The 23863-nt window shown below is 37.6% G+C and overlaps 1 protein-coding gene and 1 long non-coding RNA gene across 2 annotated transcripts in view; one reads left to right on the forward strand and one right to left on the reverse strand.

Moving 5' to 3' along the window:
* Positions 1 to 16906, reverse strand: part of LOC118529457 (nephrocan-like) — a 19271-nt gene extending 2365 nt beyond the window's left edge. Inside the window, exons 1-3 of the mRNA XM_078054807.1 lie at positions 16718 to 16906; positions 7873 to 8000; positions 7099 to 7716 (exon numbers count right to left, since the gene is read on the reverse strand). Of these exons, the coding sequence (XP_077910933.1) occupies positions 7099 to 7716; positions 7873 to 8000; positions 16718 to 16906 (935 nt within the window). The remainder of the gene's footprint in view (positions 1 to 7098; positions 7717 to 7872; positions 8001 to 16717) is intronic.
* Positions 16718 to 22421, forward strand: LOC144379049 (uncharacterized). Its single transcript, XR_013441137.1, has 4 exons — positions 16718 to 16847; positions 20662 to 20823; positions 21193 to 21245; positions 22038 to 22421. It is a non-coding gene; the product is annotated as an uncharacterized LOC144379049 (long non-coding RNA).
* The last annotated feature ends 1442 nt before the right edge of the window (positions 22422 to 23863 follow it).

The raw sequence follows: 23863 nt of genomic DNA on the forward strand, positions 1-23863 counted from the left end.
TAAAAAAAAAAAAAAGATCTTAATCCTTAGCATTAAGGATTACATTCTGTGGGCAAAGCTGTGAAGAAACAGACATTCTCACACGTCACTTGGTGGGACGCTAAAATGGCATAGCCCCTATGGAGGAGAATTTAGCAAAGTCTAATGAAATAACTTGTGCATTTACCCTTCCACTCAGCCATCTCACTTCTAGGAATATACTCTGAAGATATGACTCAACAAATATAAAACAGCATATGTGCATTTATTATGGTATTATTTATAATAGCAAAAGATTGGAAACAACCTAGTACAACAGTAAAAAACTACTATGCAGTCTTAAAGAAGAAAGGGGTTTGTCCCTAGGAATTATCATAAAATGATTTCCAGAAGGTATTGTTAAAGGGAAAAAAGCAAGAAGTAGAATAATATGTATAGTATGTCAGTTCTTGTGTAAGAGGGAAATGAGAATACATGTGCATATATTTGCTTATATTGGGTAAAAAAAAGAATGATAACCCAGAAGTGAATAAAAATGGTTACTTATAGGAAGTGTATGCATATGGTTTTAACTTTTGAATCATGTTAATGGTTTACATGTTCACAAAACAAATAAGATAAAACAGAATCAAGCCCAAAAATCGAACACAAACAGAAACAAACATATCTAATTAATTAATCAAATGGTAATGTTGGTATATAACCAAATAAAGAAAAGAAAAAGTACTCTGACTGAATATCCTTAATGGATATGTCTAAGCCTTAGAGACTAAGGACAAAAGGATCTGCAAGGAAATTTCTCTCACCATGTTTATTATTCATACTGCTGTTGGAAATGAAATTTGAAACCTTTTTAATGAATACTCTAAGACAAAACAAATAAGTAAATATATTCATATATTAAGAACCAAGATTTCATTGTAAAAGAAAAGATACAAATATAAAATAAGAAAAACCCTCTAATGTTAAATATGAACTGGAGATAATGTGAATTCATCACTTAAAAAAATATTTTTTCTAGTTGTGCATACTGGAAGAATCTAGAAGTAATATTACACCCTAATAGCAATGCTTCTCCAATAGCCTAAGCTCACTGAGCACCCAGATCTTAATTTCAGAATTCCAGTTTCCACTTAAAGAAGCAAGGCTTCTTAGAGAAATGACTGATTCCATGTCTGGGGCAAGGTAAGCTAGAACATCTGAGTCAGAATGCAATAGCATGTTCAAAGATTAATGGGACATCCATCAGGATAGCTGTTATCAAAAATCCAGAAAATAATAAGTGTTGATGAGGATGTGGAGAAATTAGGAGCCTTGTGTGCTGTCGGTGGGAATGTAAAATGGTACAGGCGCTATGGAAAACGGTATGAGGTGCTTCCTCAAAAAAATTAAAAATAGAATTACCACATCATCCAGCAATTCCATTTCTGGGTATATACACAGAAGAATTGAAAGCATGATTGGTCTCAAAGAGGTATTTACATATTAAATAATATTATACATTATTTACATGTTGTACACCCATATTGAATTCACAATAGCTAAAATGTGGAAGCAATCCAAGTGTCCACTGACGGATGAATGGATAAGCAAGATATAATAGGTACATACAATGGAATACTTAGCCTTAAAAAGGAAGGAAATTCTGGTACATGCTACAACATGGATAAACCTTGAGGACATTATGCTAAGTGAAAAAAGCCTGTCACAAAAAAGACAACTACTATAATTCCATTTATATGACATATCTAGAATAGTCAAATTCATAGAAACAGAAAGTATAATAGTGGTTGTCAGGGGCTGGGGGAGGAGGAAATGGGAAGTTGTTTAATGAGTATGGAGTTTCAGTTTTGCAAAATGAAAAGTCCCAGAGAGCAATTGAACAATGCTATGAAGGTACTTAACAATATTGCATTGTACAGTTAAAAATGGTTAAGTAAATTTTATGTGTATTTTACCGCAATTTTTAAAAAAGAGAACTAATGGAATCATGTCTCGTGAACACAGGGACCAGCTTGGAGAGGCTCTCACTAGACGAATCTGGAACAATTTGGGAATCAAAAGAGACTAGCAACTTTAAATGATTGTAACACACCAAATAAATTAAGATCCCTAGGGTCCATTGTAATACTTGGAAAAAGTGGAAAAAGGAAAGAAAAATCCTCTATAATGTTAAATAGAAAACATAAAAAACAAAATTGAATGATCACAAGTACATTAAAAAAATTATGTCTAGACATGGGCTCTAGTTGAGCAATTATGGATGAATTTTCATTTTTCAGCACACTAAGTTTTCAACCTTGAATGGGTATTGCTTTATAATCAGGAAAAAAACTTTTTTTAATTGTGGATACCAATTTGGAAAATGTCATGCTAATGCCTATTGATAAAAAGTAAAAAAGAATCACAATTGTGAACCTGAAAATTTTTCTGCTACTCAACAGCTCCATATTAAGTGCTATTCTGTTTGTGAAGTATAAGAAGGGGGAAAGTTTTATAGGGGAAAAAAGGGCCCTTGAAAGAACCATTCGGATGCTATTTTCATAGAGTGTGAATGCACTGAATGTACATTCATGCCTTTTAGTAGTCAGTGAAATTTATTGTTGTGGTCCCAGTCATCTGATGATTATACACTTTATATTTGTATCCTAAGCTATACAGTGCATATACATATAGAAGTATTTGTGCTTTTGAGTATTTTATAGTCTTATTTATTTAAAGTGACTTCTCCTTAGTTGCAATAAAATTTACCTTAAAATGTAGATTAATTTACCAGGGCAAATCACTTCATACATTTTAACAATTTGATAGTTAAATTGTCCCCAAGACAATGTAATTTTGTGCACATACCAATTGATATAAGGTACATCCCTAAAAGTTATACAGAAAAATCTTATGTATAGCATTTGTTTTTTTGTTGTTGTTTTGTTTTTTGTTGTTTTGTTTTGCAAGGAAAGATGGACTATTTACAGATGGTATGGCAGGAAGCAAGATTCTATTACCCTTGCAAGTACAAGGGAGAACAACTGAGGAAAGATATGATAAAGTAAATCAGAGAGTTAAGTCTACTACTTAAGACTTGAGTTCTTACTTTGGCCATTCTATTTTCCAGTTCGTGGCTTCAGGTAAGTTATTTAGCTTAAAGCTTAAAGTTATTTAGCTTAAAGCTCTGATTTTCCACCCTATAGTTGAAAGTGCCCAGTACACAGAAATCACATAATAAATGTTAGCTAATGAAAATGAGAAAGCCAATTTTCCTTTAAAGCAAATATGATGATCAGTTCTAGGCTGCAGAGCCAAAATTTGTAGGTACAAATTTCTTCCTTTTTTTCCTTTCGTGTTTCGATGGGCGTTATAACCAAAATGACATTGTAAGGGAAATCACCAATATCCTGGTTTTGTGAACTTAGGGCAGTCATTTATGGCTTTGATATAATTTGTCTTTATAAGTCTGATTTATAGAGAAAGGTATCCCTGATTTTAAGACAAACCTGCTTCTAAAAACGCTACTTGTGCTTTGGGTCTGTGGCTTTTTAGAGTAAAAAGGGGTACAGCCCATGTTACCAGTAGATGGCAGCACCTGAGGATAAGTAGGATAAAGTGCTCTGCCGGCGTTAGGTTGTAGAAAGCTATTCTGGATTTGAATTATCCAAATTGTGGATAAAGAAAAGATGATGTAACTTATAGTTGTTCACTGAACTGCAGATTGGTGAAATAAGAACGAAACAGCAAAAGTGAGAGCCCGGTCTTGGGTGTTCTAAGTTTTTAAGTAGTCTAGTATTTATAGCAGGGTACATCTCAGGGGCAGGTGATCACGTGGTGGCTAAAATTCCCTGGCTCTGCAGTTAGACTACTGTGCTTAATTCTGACTCCCCCACTTACTGATGATCTGATTTTAAGAAGTTTCTTGATATCTCCTTGATACTTTAATGTTCTAATCCATAAAATAATAGTTAAAAAATGTGCCTACATTCATAGGATTGTTGTAAGAAGTAATGAGGAATAACACATGAATATAAATTCACTGCTGGGTGAAGTCAGTACTTAATTAAGTCAGTACTTGATACTAGGTATTATTTTCTATCTCCATTAGTACATTGAGGCAAATGTAGGAGATATTTGAATATATGTGTACCTAAAACCATCTACTATTATTTCCTTGGTGAAATGTAGAACGGAGAATGGTAGGCAAAAGAAGGGATTTGTGATTTGTGGTAGGATACACAGCAACTAGCAACAAGTTAGGTTAGGTTAGCAACTAGCAAGGGATAGGTTGCCGTGTTTATAGTTTATTAATAGGAAACTGAATTTTAAAGTACAATTTTGTGTATGAATAAGACCCATGCAAATAAAAGTGTACTGTTTTGAGCTCATAAATAAAAGTCTTAACAATTAAAAATAAAAAACAGTATTGCGTTTTAATGCTTTATGGGAGGAAAATCACAGAAAAACTTTTCTGGACCATTCCCAGTTTCCAATTCAGAGAAAAGCTGGAAAGTGGGAGGGGGATTTGATGAGGAATTTAAAAATCACTTTCTACAAGGAACACATTGCTCTCATAGCTGGCCAAGTTCTTTGACAGAACAGACAGTTGCGCTGCTTAATTTAAGCCTCATAGGAAAAGCCCACTCTCATCTCATGTCCCTTGCTCGTTGTTCTTGCCCATTACTTCTCCACCTTGGCTGCACATTAAATTCATCTGGGGAGCTTTTTACAAATACTGATGCCTGGGCACAAATCCTGGAGTGTCTGTTTTAACTGCTTTGAAGAGAGGTCTGGGCATAAGTGTGCTTTTTTCAAATTTCTCCAGATAATTGCAATGTGGAGTCAGATTTGAGAATTATGGCTAGCTCAGGCTTGCAATTCTATTATACACTCCATTTGGCAAAAGCATTGTGCTTTCTGTAGTCACTTATTAAAGCACACAAATGCCCTGGCAGGAGTAAATAATTAAGCTACTTTTCACTCATTAAACTTTGCAGGATTACTCAACCGAATGCTTTCTAAAAGCCACCGGAATAGAGAAGTCCACTGCGTTCCCAATTTTGCCAAGGTTCTCGCAGCCCATTGAGAATCCTTGATGGTAACAGTCACTCCCCAACCTGTTTTATGAGTTTTTATTCTATACACTATTATTTTTCTTGGAATATGGGTATACAGTGATAGAAAATAAGACTTGAAACATAGTAGAGAAATTACTGAAATAACAAGTATTAGAGTCTTGAAACACTGAAGGCATGTTTTTTGCCTTAAGGCCTTTGTATTGGCTGTTCTGTCTAGAACACTCCGCACACCGCCAAACAGCTTCACAGCTAAATCTCTCACCTCCTTCCAGTTTTTGATCAAAGCTTACATTTTCATGAGAGTTACCATGTTTACCCTATTTAAAATTGCAACCAGCCACCCCGACTCTCCTGAACCTGGTAATCCTGCCCTTTTTTGTTGTTGCTAACTATAACACCTAACACCATCTCGGAGTTAAATACTTACACATTCTGTTTATTATTACCATTTCCCTGCTGGAATTTAAGCTGTATAGAACAAGAAGTTTTATTTTTTTATTGCACTGATGTATCCCAAGTGCCTGGTAAAGTACATTAATTGTATGCACATGCTTATGCATTAAAAAATTGATTAATTTCAAATAACCCTCAATATATCTTTTAAAATACTGATTTCCATTATAAAAATCACTTCTGGTGTTTTGCACTGGGTACACTTACCATACTGTATAATAAAATATCGTTTTTTTCAACTAGAAAAAATGAACATTTGTACATATCAAAGATAATTTTTCCCTTTCTCATTGATAACAAAATGAAAATAAGTAAATCAAGTGTCATAGGATTCTACAGAAGCCAGAAGTTGATATGCTAATTACGAGCAATTTGATAATGATAGTCAACAGAGCAAAGTGCCATCTTTTTCCCATAAAGCACCAAAAGGAAAATGAATCCACTGATAGGCATGTATAATTAACGTTTTCTAAGAGAATAATAGGGCTTTATTCTTCTACCGTTTTTTAATTTATCTACTTCATACATGTAGAACATGGAATAAGTTTACCTAAAAAAGGATCAGTTAATGTCAACATGTACATTAGTTATCAATGATGACTGGGTGAGGAAACAGGACAGTGGGTTGGGCACAGAGAGAGGGATATTTGGAAAGAGAAATTAAATGTCAGAGTGTGAGGGTGTGTGTCTGTGTACGTGTGCGTGTGTGTGCATATGCATGTGTTTATGAGAGAGACAACCAAAAACACAAGGTGAGACCAACCCAAATGGACTCACATACCCACAGGTAGACACACAGAGAAATAAGCAGAGCTGTGTTAAAGTCCTTTAAAGATTGCAGTGCTGAGAAGCATACGAGGCCTCCAAATACATAATTCAAAATAAATACAAGATCAGATTATACACTTATGATTTTTGTCATAACTACTATTTCAATGCTTTTAAATTTTTTTTTTTAAAGATTTTTTTATTTATTTATTTGAGAGAGAGAGAATGAGAGAGCAAACACATGAGAGGGGGGAGGGTCAGAGGGAGAAGCAGACTCCCCGCTGAGCAGGGAGCCCGATGCGGGACTCGATCCCGGGACTCCAGGATCATGACCTGAGCCGAAGGCAGTCGCTTAACCAACTGAGCCACCCAGGCGCCCTATTTCAATGCTTTTAAAAATATAAACATCTTACTACATTTCCCCTTCATTTCTCTTCCGCATCCTTGTTTGGCTAGTGGCTAAGCATGTACCCAGTCTGCCTGTTGCTGGGTCCCAGGCTACATGCTTAAAAACCAAAACACTCTTTTACAAGAAAGATCCCCACATTATGTGTGTTAGCATACTTCACCAAAGCGGCATTGCCTATTTTCAAGCATAGATCTCACCTGTTGGTGTCTTATCTGACAGGCAAGATAAATTAAGTTAGTGCAGAATTTAGTTAGAGGACTGGAGATTCCAAAACCCTGTCTACAATCTCTACACTTGAGTCCTAGGACAGCCTTGATCAGATCATTTATGTTTGCTCTATTTTTTCTTGCTTGTCTAATGGGCTTCATTGCCCCGATCTTCAGAAAACGTTTAAAGTGGTCACCATAAATAATAACTCCCCCTCACCTTAGCGGTATAGACAACAGCAGGTTCTGCTCCAAAGCCAGGTTGGAGAGCTGGGAGCACATCTGCAGGGCTCCAGCTTCGAACAAGCTAACAGTGTTGTTGTCCAGGAACAAGTGTTTCAAGTCTCGGAGGTCGTGGAAGTCTTGCGCCGTTACTCTTTGAATCAGGTTATTGCTAATGTCGAGTTTTTGTAGCCTTGCTGGGAGCCTGAGGGGCAACATTTGAACCTGGTTTTGGGACAACTCAAGAGTAGTTAAATTGGCAAGTATCTGCGCCCCATCGATGGAGGAGAGTGAGTTTTCTGACAAATAAAGATGGGAGAGATGCTCCAAGTGTTTCAGATCTCGAAACCTTACCACTTTGAGCTGGTTTCTCTCCATTTTTAAAGAGAGCAGAGATTTGGGCAGATTAATAGGAATTTTAGTCAGAAAGTTACCACTGAAGCTGAGAAATTGCAAAGACTGTAAAGAAGTGAAGAAACTAGCTGGTACAAGATGGAGTCTGTTATTCTCCATGCTCAGGCGTTTCAGGTGGGGAAGGGCCAGTGGTCCAGCTACAGATTCAATATTGTTGTCATCTAACATCAAACTCTGCAAACTGACAAGAGAGGAGAGCATGCTGGGAAACAGAGAAGAGATCAGATTGTTTTTAAGCTCAAGGATTTTTAATTTCTTCAGTCCTTCAAAATCGGATCCGTGTAGGACATATATTGAATTGTCATTTAGTTTTAACACTTCAAGACTGGCTGGGAGAATCCTGGGGACTTGTCTTAACTTATTTTTGCAGAGTTCCAAGGTCTTCAAGGTACTCAGAGTTTTGAAAGTGTCATTTTCTACTGACTCTGTTCCACTGGCCAGCAGAATAAAATCTTCTAAAGCCAACATTTGGGTGAAGCTAGACATCTATAAAAAAGGCAGGGATGGGTCACAAAGAGAGAAAAGCAGTAAATTAAGATTATTATGGAAAAAAAATACACATTATCATTCAATACTAATGATACTTCAGATTTCTCTTCAGGATCTATTTAAAATTATCTCTTGGAAAATCAGGTCTTGACTTTTTTTTTTTGAGAGACAATGAGAGACAGAGTGAGCATGAGTGGGGGGGAGAGGCAGTGGGAGAAGGAGAGGGAGAAGCCGATTCTCCACTGAGCAGGAAGCCTGACACGGGGCTCAATTTCAGGACCCTGAGATCATGACCTACCTAAGCCGAAGGCAGACACTTAACTGACTGAGCCACCCAGGCGCCCCCATGACTATTTTTTTTAAAGATTTTATTTTTAAGTAATCTCCACACCCAACATTGGGCTCAAACTCACAACACTGAGATCAAGAGTTGCATGCTCCACTGACTGAGCCAGCCTGGCGCCCCAGGTCCTGACTATTTTTTATTTATGATTGCTAACAGTGTAAGATATCAAAAATACGTTGAGCTCTTTCACACACTATTGGTGGACATAATATTAGCTAACTTTTGATGCATATTCTCTGACCCAGCAAGTTTATTTCTAGCCAGAAGTACTTACAAGTTGCACAATGATTTATACAATAGGATGTTCTTTGTTGGCATCATCTTATAATAGTCCAGAATGGGAACAATCTGGAAATCTTTCACCAAACTATTAGCAGTTGTTAACTCTACAATGTAAAGTTATAAGAGATTTTCATTATCTTCCTTTTGCATTGTTTAGATTTTTTTAAGTTACAAATTACATTTAAAAAATTTTAAGCATTAAAAGTAAAAATTTTAAATGTCATAGACACTGCTATCACTAGGATGGGCCTATCAGAGAAACATTTTTCAACTATATTATAGTTTGAAAAACTAGCCTAGCCTCCCTATTCCCTACCCCTCAATTTGCATTCACTGATGAAAAAGATCCATGAAGAAACAAACAGGATACATGTGTTTCCATGTCTGTAAAGCAAAGATTCCATTCGTGCTACTCCTCTCCTAGATTTTAAAAATGATCAAATCTGATATACTTTCTCCGTGGTTTGCAAGTTCAAGTACTCCTATCTTTCCACCTATCTGTCAACCTCCTACCTTGCCATCTATGTCTTCTCAGGTTGATGTAATCCTTGGTATTTTGTTTTCAGAGTAAGATCATCTCTAGGCAGAAAGAGGAATTGTTCCAGGTTTTCTTCAGCTTGATAAAGATTCACAGAATTTTCAACCTGCTTTAGAATTCAACTGAGTTAAAATTTTCAAAGCACGGGGCACCTGGATGACTCAGCTGGTTAAGCATCTGCCTTCAGCTCAGGTCATGATCCCGGGGTCCTAGGACTGAGCCCGCGTCGGGCTCCCTGCTCCACGGGGAGCCTGCTTCTCCCTCTCCCTCTGCCTGATGCTCCCCCTGCTTGTGCTCTCTCTCTCTCAAATAAATAAATAAAATCTTTAAAAAAATGTTTTTCAACGCACAATTTAATGTCTTACTATCTACAGTTTTTAAATGTTTGATTTAATTATGCAGTTGAGCCCTTTTGTAATACCAATGCGTGGTTAACACCCTCAAGGTGGGTTAATTTTACATCACATATTTATTATAGGTACTTATATTCTAGGAGGACATGTGATGTGAATTGTGGTATATTTTAAAGCTTCTCCTAATATGATACTTGTTAGAAGAATCTTATGTTAAAATTTCCATAAACAGATGTTTTTAATCGTAATAGTTTTGGCAGTTACCTTGGTTTGTATATGGCTGCTAATATGTGATATTTTCTTAATTATTAATCAGATGTATTAATCAGTCCTAGTCCCAATTATAATAGTAATTTTTTCTTGCACTTGAATATCTACAAGTGCCAAGTGCTTTTTTTATATTGTTAAAAAAGAAAAAAACACAAGCCCCAAATGGAGTCATTTGCCCCCCACCCATGACAGCAAACCAAGACTTAATTACAGTTATAACCTCTCCTAAGAATGTGACCTTTTAACAGTCAACCTGAAATTTCCTGATCAGCATTAGTGACATATAATCATGATTAAAAACCCTGCCCATCTCTTCTTCCCACAAGGAACTTGACGGGACCTGAAACCATCCTTACTTACTGATTTGTCTATAACTCCCTTGCTCCACCCTCCTGCCTATAAATCCTCCCATTGGGTACAGCTTCTGGGAACATCTCTCTGCTTGCTAGATGAGATGCTGCCTGATTCATGAATTGCTTATTTATTAGATCTTCAAATGTACTCAGTTGAATTTTGTTTATTAACAATACATTATCACTAATTCTTCTAATAACCCTTCAAGTTTGCTATTATCAAACTTGAGAGACTTGAGAATTTCAACAAGGTCTGTTGGACTCTAAACAGATTGAACTCTAAACTCTTTCTTCCTCAACTTACCATTTTCGATTGCATCTGGTCTACAATTAATGTTTTTCAAAAAAAGACAAAATCTAGACACAAATCATAGAGATTTAGAAAAGCAGAAATTTTAGAGATTATCTAGTTCAAATCTCCCATTTAAGGGATGAAGAATTTCAGCCCCCCCACCCCAAATTAAAAAGACCTGCCCAAGACTCTTCTTTAATAGACTTTTCATTTCTATGTGCCCTTTCTAGGCTTTCTTGCATATAAAGTCAGAAATGACTCTAGACATAGATCTTCACTTCTTAGATTGCTGATCTTCCATAAGAACTTGGGGCTATTAATAGTTCCACTTTTATCTGAGTGACCACAAACCCTAAAAGATTGCTGAGTATGCAACAAGTCTCAGGGGTGACATGGACCTGAATGGGCAATTTATTTGGGGACTAGACAAATAAGGTGTAGTATCAGAGCTTCAATTTGTCTTCATTTCTATTCGTCAAGTGTACAGACTGGCCTAAACAGTCAACATAATTCATGTTCTTAACTGAATCCAATGGACAGTTGTTTTCTTTTATTAAGTATAGAGACACTTCTTTTTTTCTTTTTGTCAGTCAATGCAGATTACTTTTGGTTATTATTAATTAAAATGGTTACCATCTTCTTGGGGCTCCAGGCTGGCTCAGTGGGAGAAGCATGGGACTCTTGATCTTGGGGTTGTGAGTTGGAGCCCCACGTAGGCTGTAGAGATTACGTAAAACTAAAATCTTAAGAAAAATGGCCGTCATTTTCTAAGTATTCACTATGGTTATCTTTATAAAATCTTGTGTTTAAGCAAGATTATTCCCTTTTTGGAAAGGGAAACTAAGGCCTGAGAAGGTAAAATATCTGGTCCAAGTATGTCTTGCTAGCAAGTGGAAAAGTTGAGCCCCCAACCCAGATTTATCTTACCCCAGCACACATATTTTTATTTTAACCTCACTACCATGACTTACATTTAGCAGGAGAATATAAAATTTTGGCACCACAAACAGTGGGGAAGATACTGATTTTCAAATTTTCAGTTGAATTTACAGAGCTGACAAAGGAAAATAATTCTGCTAGACCAGTTTTTCCATTTCCCTGGACTAAGCTGAACTGTACTCAAAAGATGTAAAAAAAGAGATGCTTTTGCCCTCGAGCTAACCTTGAGGCTACTGTGAGTTTTTTCAATGTTGCTTAAAAAGCAAGGCAAGTAGGGCTTGGTGTTAATGATTAGGTGTAGGAAGTTTCCCTAAGTATAATTCCTGCCATACATTTTTACAGTTTAGTGAACCTAATATATATGTAGATAAAAGTTACACTAAAATACGAAAAGTGAAAAAGAAGCAAGGCAAGTAAAATGAGGTAGAGCAGAGAAGCAAGGCCTGCTGGCTTCCTCATGAAAGGCTTTGTTTCTGGTTTCTTCTGGGTAGCCACTGCTGCAAGCATTAGAGGGCCACAGACCTTTCTTGGGCTCCTTATAGGTTCAATGTCCACAGGATAACTGAAATACGCTCATAGTTACAGCCTCAGACCTGTATGCATCAAGCCAGTAAGGAGTCTGTAAAACAATGTTGGAACTTTTCTTCCTGATCATCAATACTTGTTCTCTGTAAACATTTTTAAAGTCCTGGCAAGTATGGAGAGAATATAAAAATAATCCATAATCCCCCCGCTTGGTGATCAACTCTGTTCATGTATTTCTTACCCAGGAGGAATTTGAAGTAGGTTCTCTCCTTCCACAAAAGATGTAAAGCACAATCCTTTTAATTGACTGCTGTCATTGAGACACTCCTATTTGTCCTCTAAATGTAAGAGCCCAGACTGTAAAACTCTTAGAAGAAAATACGGACATAAATTTTCATGACCTTGGGTTTGGTAAAAGCTATCTTGGATACGACACCAAAAGCAAAAGTGACACACATGTAGAATAGTAAATGGGACTTACTGGAAATTAAAAACATCTGTGCTTCAAAGGACACCATTAAGAGAATGAACAACAGCAACAACAACCATAGAATGGGAGAAAATTTTCTCAAATAATAGATCTGATAGGAGATTTGTATTTAGAATATAAAAAGGACTCTTACAACCCAATAGTGAAAAGACAAAGAACCCAATTTAAAAAAATGGGCAAAGGATGGTCATATAGACATTTTCCCCAAAAAAGATATGCAAATGGTCAATTAGCACACAAAAAGAGGCTCAACATCATTAACCACTAGTGATATGAAAGTCAAACCATAGTGAGATACTAACAGACACTCACTAGGATGGTTATAATCCAAAAAAGGATAAGAAATGTTAGCAGGAATGTGGAGAAACTGGAGCCATCACATATTACTTGAGGGATACAAAACAATGGAGCCACTTTGGAAAACAGTCTGGCAGTTCCTCAAAATGTGAAACATAATTACCATATTACCCAGAGATTCCACTCTTAGGTATATACCCAAGGCAGATGAAAATATATGTCCACACAAAAACTGGTACATGAATGTTCTTTGGAGCATAATAGCCAAAAAAAGGAAACAACTCAAGTGTCCATCAACTAATGAATGGATAAACAAAATGTGCTATATACATACAATGGAATATTAGTCTTTAAAAGGAAGTAAATTCTGAAATATGCTATAAGATGGATGAACCTTGAGGGCATTATTTTAAGTGAAAGAAGCCAGTGACAAGAGACCACAGGTTTAGGGAAAAAGATTGACTTCAGTTTGGGGCATGTTATTTTGAGATGATATACATATATGAAGAGGTCCAGTAGGCAGCTGGATAAGTCTGAAACATGGGGGAAAGGCATGAATTAGAAACTCAGTTATGGGAGCCATCATTCCTTACATAAAGTGAAGTCACTTAAGGAGACTGTACATAGTAAGAAATGGAAAGGCTGAGGACTGCAACTCCCTGGAGAAGCCCAAAAAAATAAGGGGCAATGGAAGAAAAGAAACCTACAAAAATGGCAGAAAGGAACTATCAGAGAGGAATCATGAGGACATAAAAGTGTGGTGCCATGGAAGGCAAAAGAGTGAGAATTTAAAGAAATAGGAGTGAGCCGATGTACTAGAGAGAACAGTTTTTTAACTGTGTGGAGTAGGTAGAAACCAAACAGTGGTGAATTAGAGAATAAATAGGAGGTGAAGTAGAGACAGTAAGTATAGATTATCCTTTTACGGAGTTTTGCCAATAAAGAGAGGCAGTAGCAGGAAGAGACACAGAGTTAAAATTATTTTATTTTATTTTGAAGATTTATGTACTTATTTTTAGAGAGAGAGAAAGAGAATGCAAGTGGTGGGGAGAGGGAGAGGGAGAGAGAAAATCTCAAGCAGACTCCCTGCTGAGTGCAGAGCCCAATGCAAGGCTCTATCCCACGATCCTGAGATCATGACCTGAAATGAAATCAAGAATCAGACACGCAACCAGCTGAGCCACCCAGGTGCCCCCAAATAATTTTATTTTTATTGTAATGAAAGAAGCCTATTTATAGGCTAGAACAGGGCACTAGTAAGGAAAGATCAACTGAAAATATGGGTGTGGGGAGAATGATGGAGCAAGCTCCAGGTAGAGGTGAGGAAGATGGACTCCAGGGCATGGGTGGGACGCGGCCTTGAGCAGAACAAGGGAGGTCTCATCCTCTCTGTCTGGAGGAAAGAGTTTGCAGAATTGAATGGAGACAAGTTAGTCCACAGTGAGCAGGAGTTGAGGGAGATCAAGACTAATGGCCTCGGTTTTGTCAGGATTAGTCAATAAAATGGGAGGCTAACCATGGGTGAGAATGAGGATAGTAGGGATTGAGAAGACAACCCAAACTGTACTGCAGTTTTGGAAGATGTTGATGGAATGTAGGAAAGCCTGGCCAAGAAGAATTGAAAGGACAGATGGGTGACAGTGAAGACCCAGATGAGGTCAGAGACCTTAAATTTGCAGTGTTTCTACAAATTTGTGGTTGTTCCAAACCACACATTTATACACACATATGTGTAGAGATGTTGTGTGATCCTCTACCGGGTAGAGGCTATCCGGGTAGATGTAGGGTTAGAAGTCTCCATGAGGTGGCAAAAGAAGTAGAGTATGGCAGCTGAAAGCAAAGAAGATAATGACCAGAGAGCGGGAGAATTCGAGATTTCTGAGTGGAGGGGTTTCAGGTATAATGGTTATGATATCACCAAGTAGATGGCTGTGGTGAAGTGGAAGCGTAGATGGATACTTTCTCATGAGCTCAGGGAATTCTTATGAGCTAGGACATCGCACGCTGATGGCACCAAGAAGATGCAGGACTCGGGATGGAGAGCAAGACCAGAAGCCAGGAGAGGAAGGGGCTGAGGCACAGTATGAGACAAAGGAAGAAGAAACAAGGAGCGTTACAGCCCAGTGTCATGCACCTCCAACAAGTAGGCAGTTTTACAGATGAATGGATAATAAAGGCCCTCATGTCCTGAGGGCAGGAACTGTGAATTTTTCATCTTTTATCCCTAGTCTCAAACACAGCATTCACAGTCACAAACACAAATTATACAAATAAGTAATAGAAACATTTTTAATTGTGAGATATATGTTTGTATCCATGGGCGTACACATGGTTCGTACGCGGTATGTGTGCATATATGTATGTGTTCGTATATATGTGTACATATATGTGTGTATACATATGTATATAATTTCTATTGCTATTAATCTGAAGATATTCTAAGATATACAGGCACCTGATTCTGTAGAACATACATCCTATTCACCAAAGACAGCTAAAATACGGTCATTTAAAACCTAAGGGTTTTTAAAAGAGATGTATTATTGCTTAGAGCTTTTTATTTCCTTCACAAAACAATCCTGTCTTTCATCAACCTCTCTGCTGAAACTACCCTTCCAAGAGACAATTAACTGGATTAAAGTCAGAGAAGCGGCAGTATTACCATTCAGAGAACGTAAACCAATGACAAACGTGCTCATTCGATCACTGAATTTGATGAGAGGTATAATTTCATCTTACTGGCTGCAAGCAACAGTGATGAATCATTACCGGGCTTAGCTGATACTTCAGCTCTTGGCATCTCAGGCCCTCAGGACAAATATTTAAGCACCTTGCCCTTTAACCGGCTGTCCTGCTTGAATACTGAGACCTGACGGGGTCAGACTTGCTCTCTGGCATTAGGCACTCGTGGATTACAAGAGGACAATAAACATGTCCACTAGGCAATTTTGCTTATTGAGCCTTGAAATCAATTCCACGCCACATACTTTAAACTCTCCGTGTTTAGGCGCACCTACATTCCAATTTCTTAACCAAATGGAAGGGGAAGGTGTCTCTCTTTGGAGGGAAAGTACATCCACCTGCTGACTCCTTGCACCTGCATCGAGATGCATTTCCTTATCTTGGGTTTGGATCTAGGAGGGAAGAGCAGTGACTGGTAAAGACAAAATCAGAGAGCCATTGAATTTTACAGGTAAAAGGAGCCCAGGATCACCAATCTAACCCACCCTTCTTACTTCACAAAGGTAAAAAGTAAGGCCCAGAGATTTTTTAACTGTTTGCTTAAGATGATTATATCTCTGGATAGGGGGAAAATCAGGATAAGAACCCTTGTCTCTCCATAACTTCCAAAATATCAAAGGCCAAAAACAAAATTCCTTTGTATTATAAAATTCAGACAAATCTATAGCACTCTTTGCAGCACTCTGAATAGGTAGGCATAAATAAAAAAGTCAAAATTAAAAGTTCATAGAACAAGTACTGCAATAACACGCCAAAACAAAAACACGTATTTCCTCCGTAGATGTTTCCACAAAGCCCCTGATGCCTGGCAGGTATGTAGGGTCCATTATAAATAATTCTCATATGCTGGGCTTCATCTTGATAGTCTTACAATGCTCTAAGGATCACCTGCTTTCTACGGCACAAACAAAACTCCTTTTTATCCCCCGAAAGCACTCATCCTTAATCGTGGGGACAGCAAATAGCCATTTGCTCTCAAACTCTCTTTGTTAAGAAAGAGCCACTTCTTTACTTCTACTTTGCAACAACATAATTACATTTTTTAAAAACAAAAACTGAAATAAAACATCATTAATGATAGATTCTGATGGTTCTCGACTGTGTCTCTAAAAAGAAATATCCAGAGGCATACACCCATCTCAGCAGTAAAGGGCAAGCAGATAGTTAGCGCAACAACCCAAACTTGATAAGCACCACTTTTGAGTGTTGATCATTTACAGCTACACGGTCGCCCCTCACCCTGCCTCAGAAAATAAGATTGTGGCAACTAGACCGTAGAACGGTTACCTGAAGGCGTGGAATTTTGCTGTGGCTAATGTAGAGCTTCTTGGTGGTGGAAGGAAGAGTGGATGGCAGCTCCGTTAGCCTATAGCATTGCACCGAGTACACGGAATCACAGCTACATCGGCCGGGACAGGTAGGATGGAAACCGTAGCTAAGAGAAAGCAAAACGAGGAAAGCATAAAGCAGATGCATCTTCCAAAATGGGGCCTCCCAGGCAGCGGACGAGTGTTTGGGGGATGTCTCACTCTTTATACCATGAAATCTGATAATAGAATCTTATGAATGTGTACTCTGTCAATGTAAGAAGACAGGAAAGAAAAAATTCTCAATTTGCCTGGGTTAAAATGTTAGCAACAATTACAAAGGGCTTAAACATTGATAAGCTACCTTAATATTTGTAGGTGAGCAAAACCCTCGGTTATTTATGGCTTGGGAGGCTAATCAGCAAACACCTCTACTATCTGTAGTTTCCTTGTTTTGTTAAATGTGACACTAGGGAATTAGTGGGAAAAGACAAAGAGCTGTTTTATAGTGGGCTATAAACCTTTGAATTTGCTGTGACCCTGTATTAAAACCATTTTTGTAGGCCTGCAACAGGCAGGTGTTTTCTTCTCCTATTAACCAGTACGGGGAAATGGGCAGCTTTTCTCTTTATTATTGTTGTTCCAGTAACATTTTATTGCTAGGTGAAACAATGCGCTACCAAGGAGAGAGGTTTATAGCCACAGATAACTTGTTCGGTTCATCTATCACCCGATCCACCCAACTATCATATTTGAACAATATTTCTGCCATTCAAAAATACTGTTGACTCAGATGAGAATGGAACATCAAAATGGGTCCCTTACCTTTAACTATTTGTCGTAATGGAAGAAAAGGCCTCTAGTTTCTTCAGAGGAACTTGTGTGTTCTGAAGCCCCACTGCAGAGGGAAGCCTTCATTTGTTCCGGGCATGCCTTTGTTGAGGCTCTTTGACTTGCTGGGCTCATCCCTGCTGAGGAATTTAAAAGCATTTCAAGCAAAAGATTATACAGAAAAGCTTTCTCGTGCCCGGTGGAAGACCTGAATTTCCCCACGCTGGTTGGCCTGAGTGGATTGCTCCAAAGAAACCCTTTCTAATATTGAAAAGCTTTTCTGATGTGCTCTTCAACCCACCTCTCTTTGCTACAGTTTTCATTGTGAAGCCAAAAGTTTCTTTGCTCTAATAATCAGTTCATTCTATTTCTAGAGTAAGGATTTCTGTGTGCTTTTCTCAAAAGACTTGTCTGCTCCTCTTTTCTGATTTTTTTTACCTCTGTTTTCTTTTACTATCTGAGATAAGAAATGATAAGAGATTTCTTTTCTATCAATATTCTGATTTTCAACAAACTTGACCATTTATTTCTCTTGTCTGGTGACAGAATTATTGTTTTTAAATTTTAGAATTTTCAAATCGGAAAGTCATGCTCAATAAAAGAAAATTTGGAAAAAGGAGCAAGGAGGGGAAAAAAAAAATCAATGTTAGTCTTGTGCCCCAATCAAACAGTTTTCCAGTTTCTTTTCTCTGCCTAGACTTTGAAAAAACAAAGAGAACTACTCATGGAACACTTTTTTCCTTCTGTGTTGCTAAAAGGGTAAATGCATGGTTACTTAAAAGGAAATACCTACCAAACCCTATGCTGTCATCTGCCGTCAGCTGACACCTAATTTTTCTGTTTTGTAGCACAGAGATGAGTTCCATTTCCTATCCTCTGTTGGTCACTGCAGGATACCCTTTGCTTTGACTGAGCCCTGAAATTACACTGTATTACATTTTTTTCTTCCATGGTATTTCCATAGCTTTCCTGCAATTTTGGCATTATCTCTGTTACTATTTTATGCTGTGAACAGTATTATTTCATCAGGTTGTAAACATACTCATATACAACTGTATATTCTGCCCCTTTTACTATTATATTTTTCATGTGATTGTATAGTTTCCATAAATATAAATTTAAACGTGTAAGAGCCCATCAAGAGTATTGTCCCAGTTTGATTAACTACTAAGTGTAGGTTGTTTCCTAATTTGAACATGACAAATATAAATAATTTGGATCATTAAAAAATTTGAAAATGATTTGAAGAACAAAAGCTCTATTGGTTCCCCCAGACCATGCCTATTTATTTAGAGTGAAGCTGAAAAGTCTTTTATTTTTTTTCGAGTAGAAGGCAAAGTCTTATTGATAGCATAAACTGCAGAGAAAGTAGAGTGCCAATGTACAGCCTTGGTGTTTGCAGGACACGCATGTTTTGTTGCACCTGCTCTGGAGGTGACAGGCCCCTCTGCAGTTACGTTGTGCTAAGAAGCCACAAACACTCAGCTCCTGGCGCGCTTTCTGCAGACTTTCGGAGTCTTCCCATATTGACGAAGGGCTACAGTTTTAAAATTCCCTACATTTAGCTTGTGTTTTTAGGTCTTGAGTTTATGGATCCCTAAGGCTAAGTGTGAGACATACTGTTTTTTTCTCTAAAAAGATTTAACAACACCTTATCTGATCATTATTGCTTGGCTTCTTTGGGCAAGGAGAAACCTAGTAAAGAAACATGGTGTCTTTCTCAAGAATGGAAACGCAAATGATTCACCTAGCAACTGTTCAAAATATAGCCCAGAATCTAGGTTTAATCTTTCAGCACCAGAAAGATTGCCACCTCAAAGAATATGCTTCGCATTTGAATTTGGATTGAATTAGATTCGTGTCTTTTGTTTAGATTCTCAAGCCAGGATCCTCCCTGACTTGCTTTCTCATGTTTTTTTATCTTTATTCCCCCTAATGGCCTCCCTTCATTTGTTCCTTTCTAGAACCCAAGGATTCTCAACTAGGGTCAATTTGGCAATGTCTGGAGACATTTTCTATGACAATAAAAGGTCGTTGTGATTGGGAGAGGATAGACAGTATCACAGGCATCTAGAGAGTAATGGCCAGGGATGCTACTAAACTAACTCTACAATGTACAGGACAGCCCCACAACAAAGAACTAAGAAGTCCAAAATGTCAACAGTGCCTTTGTTAAGAAACCCCACAATAAATACAGATGTGTATCTCAATGCAATGGATATTGGCCTTCCTTGGTTTATTAAAAGCCAAGGGCTAGTTCCCATTATAGACAGGAAACTGAATTCTAGAGATGAAACTGACTAACCCAAGTTTTCTCTGATATAGGTTTGTAAGCATTGGCTTGTGATTCCTATTATAAAACTGATCAGCCAAGAGCTAAACAGAAGGCTTTAATTTATGAAAATCTCCTTCTGAGATAAAAAAAGTTTTAAAGAATCAAAAATTATGACTATGATTCTTTTTAAACTTGTTTCCTTCTTGGGGTGCCTGGGTGGCTCAGTTAGTTGAGTGTCAGGCTCTTGATTTCATCTCAGATCATGATCTCAGGGCCGTGAGACCGAGTCCCACATTGGCTCTGCCCTCAGCGGGGAGTCTGCTTGGGATTCTCTCTCTCCCCCTCTGTCCCCTACCCTTGCTCTCTCTGTCTCAAATAAATAAATAAATCTTAAAACAAACAAACAAACAAACTTGTTTCCTTCTTGGGAATGTTGCAGAAAAAGTCTGTTTAAAGTAATACAAAAAATAATTTTTCTACTACTTAACCTCTCTAAATCTCAATTTTTTCTTTTGTAACTGAAGATAAAATGAAGGGAAATAATTTCCATCCTACAGAAAGGAATAGATGAAATGAACTAAGGCATGTCAAGTCTACGGGTGAAAAGGAAGTCTCAGTATATGATAGTTGTATTGGTTCGGGTTATTACTTACAAGCAATGAAAAACAATTCTGGCTAATTTAAGCAGAAAAAGGAATTATGGATAATTGGGTAGCACACAGAATTGTGAAAACCTAGGGAACCAGATTTGGAAATGGCAAGAATAAAAGGAAGCCTCTATAGCCAGAATCACAGGCAAAAATCACACTTCCATCTAGTGTCACCGAGGAACACGGATGCCCTGGCCTCCACCGCTGAACCAGAAATTGTGTACCACTGCTGGCCCCCGCTGCTACTGAAAAAAGATGTCGCTACTCCCAGCCCCATCTCTCCTCCCTACCAAGAGGAACTGTCCCAGTCCTTGCCTCACTGTCTCCAAGGTAAAAATCCCAGGTGGATTATTTTGGTTAGCTGACCCCAGATTATATGCCTGTGCTCCAGCAGTCACAGAGTCGGGACAGTATGCTTGTCAGACAACTTCAGTTCATTATGGGAGGAAGACTCTGTTTACCATATTCAAGTTACAAAAGGTAGGGAATTCCCTAGACAGAGGGGGCTCAAATATGGGCAACCCCCCCATTTATAGTGATGAATATCCACTATAAAAGTCGTTTCATCTTCACCCCCTCTGCTTACCATGGCCACAAAAGCCAAATGAGTTTTGAGTGAGTTACAATCAACTGGGGCCAAACAGATTCCATTTCCAACAACTCTTGTGACGTGGCTTTTATATAATTGTTTCCCTACAGTTCCCTGACTGATTGTTTGGAAGACTATAAAAATTCTAAGGAGATGATTTAAGGTATTCTTACACTTTTTAATCTAAGTGCAAAAAAAAAAAAGATAACTAATGTTAAACGGTGTTCAGAATGCATTTGTTTGGGGCCCCTTGTAGAATTAATCTATAAGAAGCATAAATGACAGGGGCTGATGAGGGGGGAGTCTATGTTTGATCTGTAAAGTCTGACAATCTGAGAAATAAACAGTGACTTGACAGTGGATGAAAGAGGAAGAATCAATGATTAGTAAACTCTGATACCATTGTTGATAAATGGTGGTTTTAGATAATGCTGCAACAAACCTAGAGCTGTGGGAAAGGGTAAATAAAGGATGTAAATCAGGTAGCAGGTGGAAAAGCCGTTGTAGTTGGTCTTGAGTAAGGAAAAAAATGTAGTAATAGAGATTTTGAAAATTGTTTTTTGTTATGTTTTGTCTTTAGGTTTGGGTACACCACACAAAAATGTAGTGGCTCATAAATTTTAACTATGGAAGAGGTAAAATAATTCTCAAAGTTTAAATTATACTGGGTGCATTATTAGTCAAATCAAGCAGACCATTGTTAAATAAACCTTTCTCTTTCAGTTGATAAAAAATACTTCTTGGATTTTAAAGACAAACATGTATTTTGTAGATATTCCTACCTCCTGTGCCAATATAAAAATACATTTAAGTATGCTCTCTGGCAGGTATCAAAGGTATGTCTTGAAAAGTGACAGTTTTTAGATTCCTAAGTAGACTGTTGTAATATCTTAATTATTAAACTGATTCCACAAATACTTACATCATTCCGACCATATTCTATGTTCTGCTTTAGGACCTGGAATTCGAAGATAAGTAAGATACAGTTACCACTGCAAGGAGCTCACAGTCTAAGGGGCTCCAAAAAACTATGATGAGTGTTGTAGCAAGTGTATGCAGGAAACTAAATGGTGATGGTATCTACAGCTCCACATGAGAAGAAAAAAGGAAGGTTTCCTGAAAGAGATGTCTGATCTGTCTAATCCTAAATCACTGCACCAAAATTCTCAAGTTTTAAGAAGAGGGTAAACAGTTTTTCTATATGTATATATAAAAGAAATTATCAGAAGGAGAATAAGGCTCGGAAATCACTTTGGGATGCCCAGACTTACTTCTTCACTATGCCTATCTCGAAATTTCATATTGTTAGTAAATGTGAATAAATATAATTTAAATAATACGTATGAACAGGATATTCCAAGACTTTATCCACATTGCTCAAGTAAAATGTAGTAGATTTTCCTTGTCTTGATTCATCATACAACTGTTTACAGCGACCAACATCATTTACTTTACCTTTTCATTTTTCCTGGTGGGGTTACTAGAGGCTAAATGAAATCTGCAAAGCTTAGTACAGGGCCTGGCACACAGTAGAGTTTAATGAATGGCAGTCTCCCTCTCCAGTCCAGAGTGGGTCTTCTATGGCCATTCAATACAGTGCCTTTGCAATCGAAGACGCTCTGATACATGTTTGAACTCTACACTAACCTCACAGCTTAAGTACCAGTACTCAACCAAGAAATCCTTAGCCCTTTCTCTTTTTCCCAGTCTCCTCAGTTCCCACCCCATTTATTCTTAGAAATACCTTGTGGCAAAACTCCGGAGGGATAAGTTCCTAAAACAAAACTGTCACATTTAAGTTCTATTAGAAATTTTTAATCACATAAGCATGATTCATAGAACAGTTATTGGAAGTTTCTGCCAATGCAATTGCAAATAGAAGTATCAACATTTTATTATTGCTAAGAAAACAAATTCCACAGGAATTGAGATTACATACAATACCAAATTCTAGAGTAGGTCAAGATAAGGCAATCAAAAATAAATAAATAGATAGATAGATAGATAGATAGATAGATAGATAGATAGATAAATTTATCAAGCAGGGGTGGGGGAAGGCAATAAATGTAGGCAAAGCACTCTGACAACAGATGGCAGCACTGGACTATCAAACTGCTTTTCCCTTCCATATTAGGTTGTGACTTGCAGAAATGCAAATCGCTGGTAGAGGTGGGCGAAAGATAATGTCTACATAGAGGGCACCTCATGAACATTTGAAATAGTCACATAGTACCGAGATAGCAAGCACACAGAGATGTGGCCGCTGCTACATAGTGGGATCATGAGAAGGGACAACACGAGATAAAAGCATTCTGAGACACAGAGAGTGTGATTTGTTGAAGTTGTAAAGGTTGTAAACAGAATTGGAACTGGGTTCTACAATCCTGAAAATGGGGTATTCACCGAGGATCAGAGCACTGGAAGCATAAACACTTAAAATGCTTTTCAGCCATACCCACACAGTATGATAGGAAGTTGAATGATATTTTTTTTTAAAGAAATTAAATTTATTTCCAAGCATAGTCCATACCAACTAGAGAGTGATAATAGAAAGTGAGTATTATAATTACTTTTTGGGTACTATTTCTTACATATTAATAGATTTGTATATGGCTTATAAGTGGGAATATATATATATATATATTTTTTTTTTTTTAGAAAAACTTTTGGACAGGGATACCTGGGTGGCTCAGTCAGTTAAGCACTGATTCCTGATTTTGGCTCAGGTCATGATCTCAGGGTCCTGGGATTAAGCCCCACTAGGGTTCTGTGCTGGGGTGA

This window comes from Halichoerus grypus, chromosome 9 (genome assembly GCF_964656455.1).
Source record: "Halichoerus grypus chromosome 9, mHalGry1.hap1.1, whole genome shotgun sequence".
Classification (NCBI taxonomy): domain Eukaryota; kingdom Metazoa; phylum Chordata; class Mammalia; order Carnivora; family Phocidae; genus Halichoerus; species Halichoerus grypus.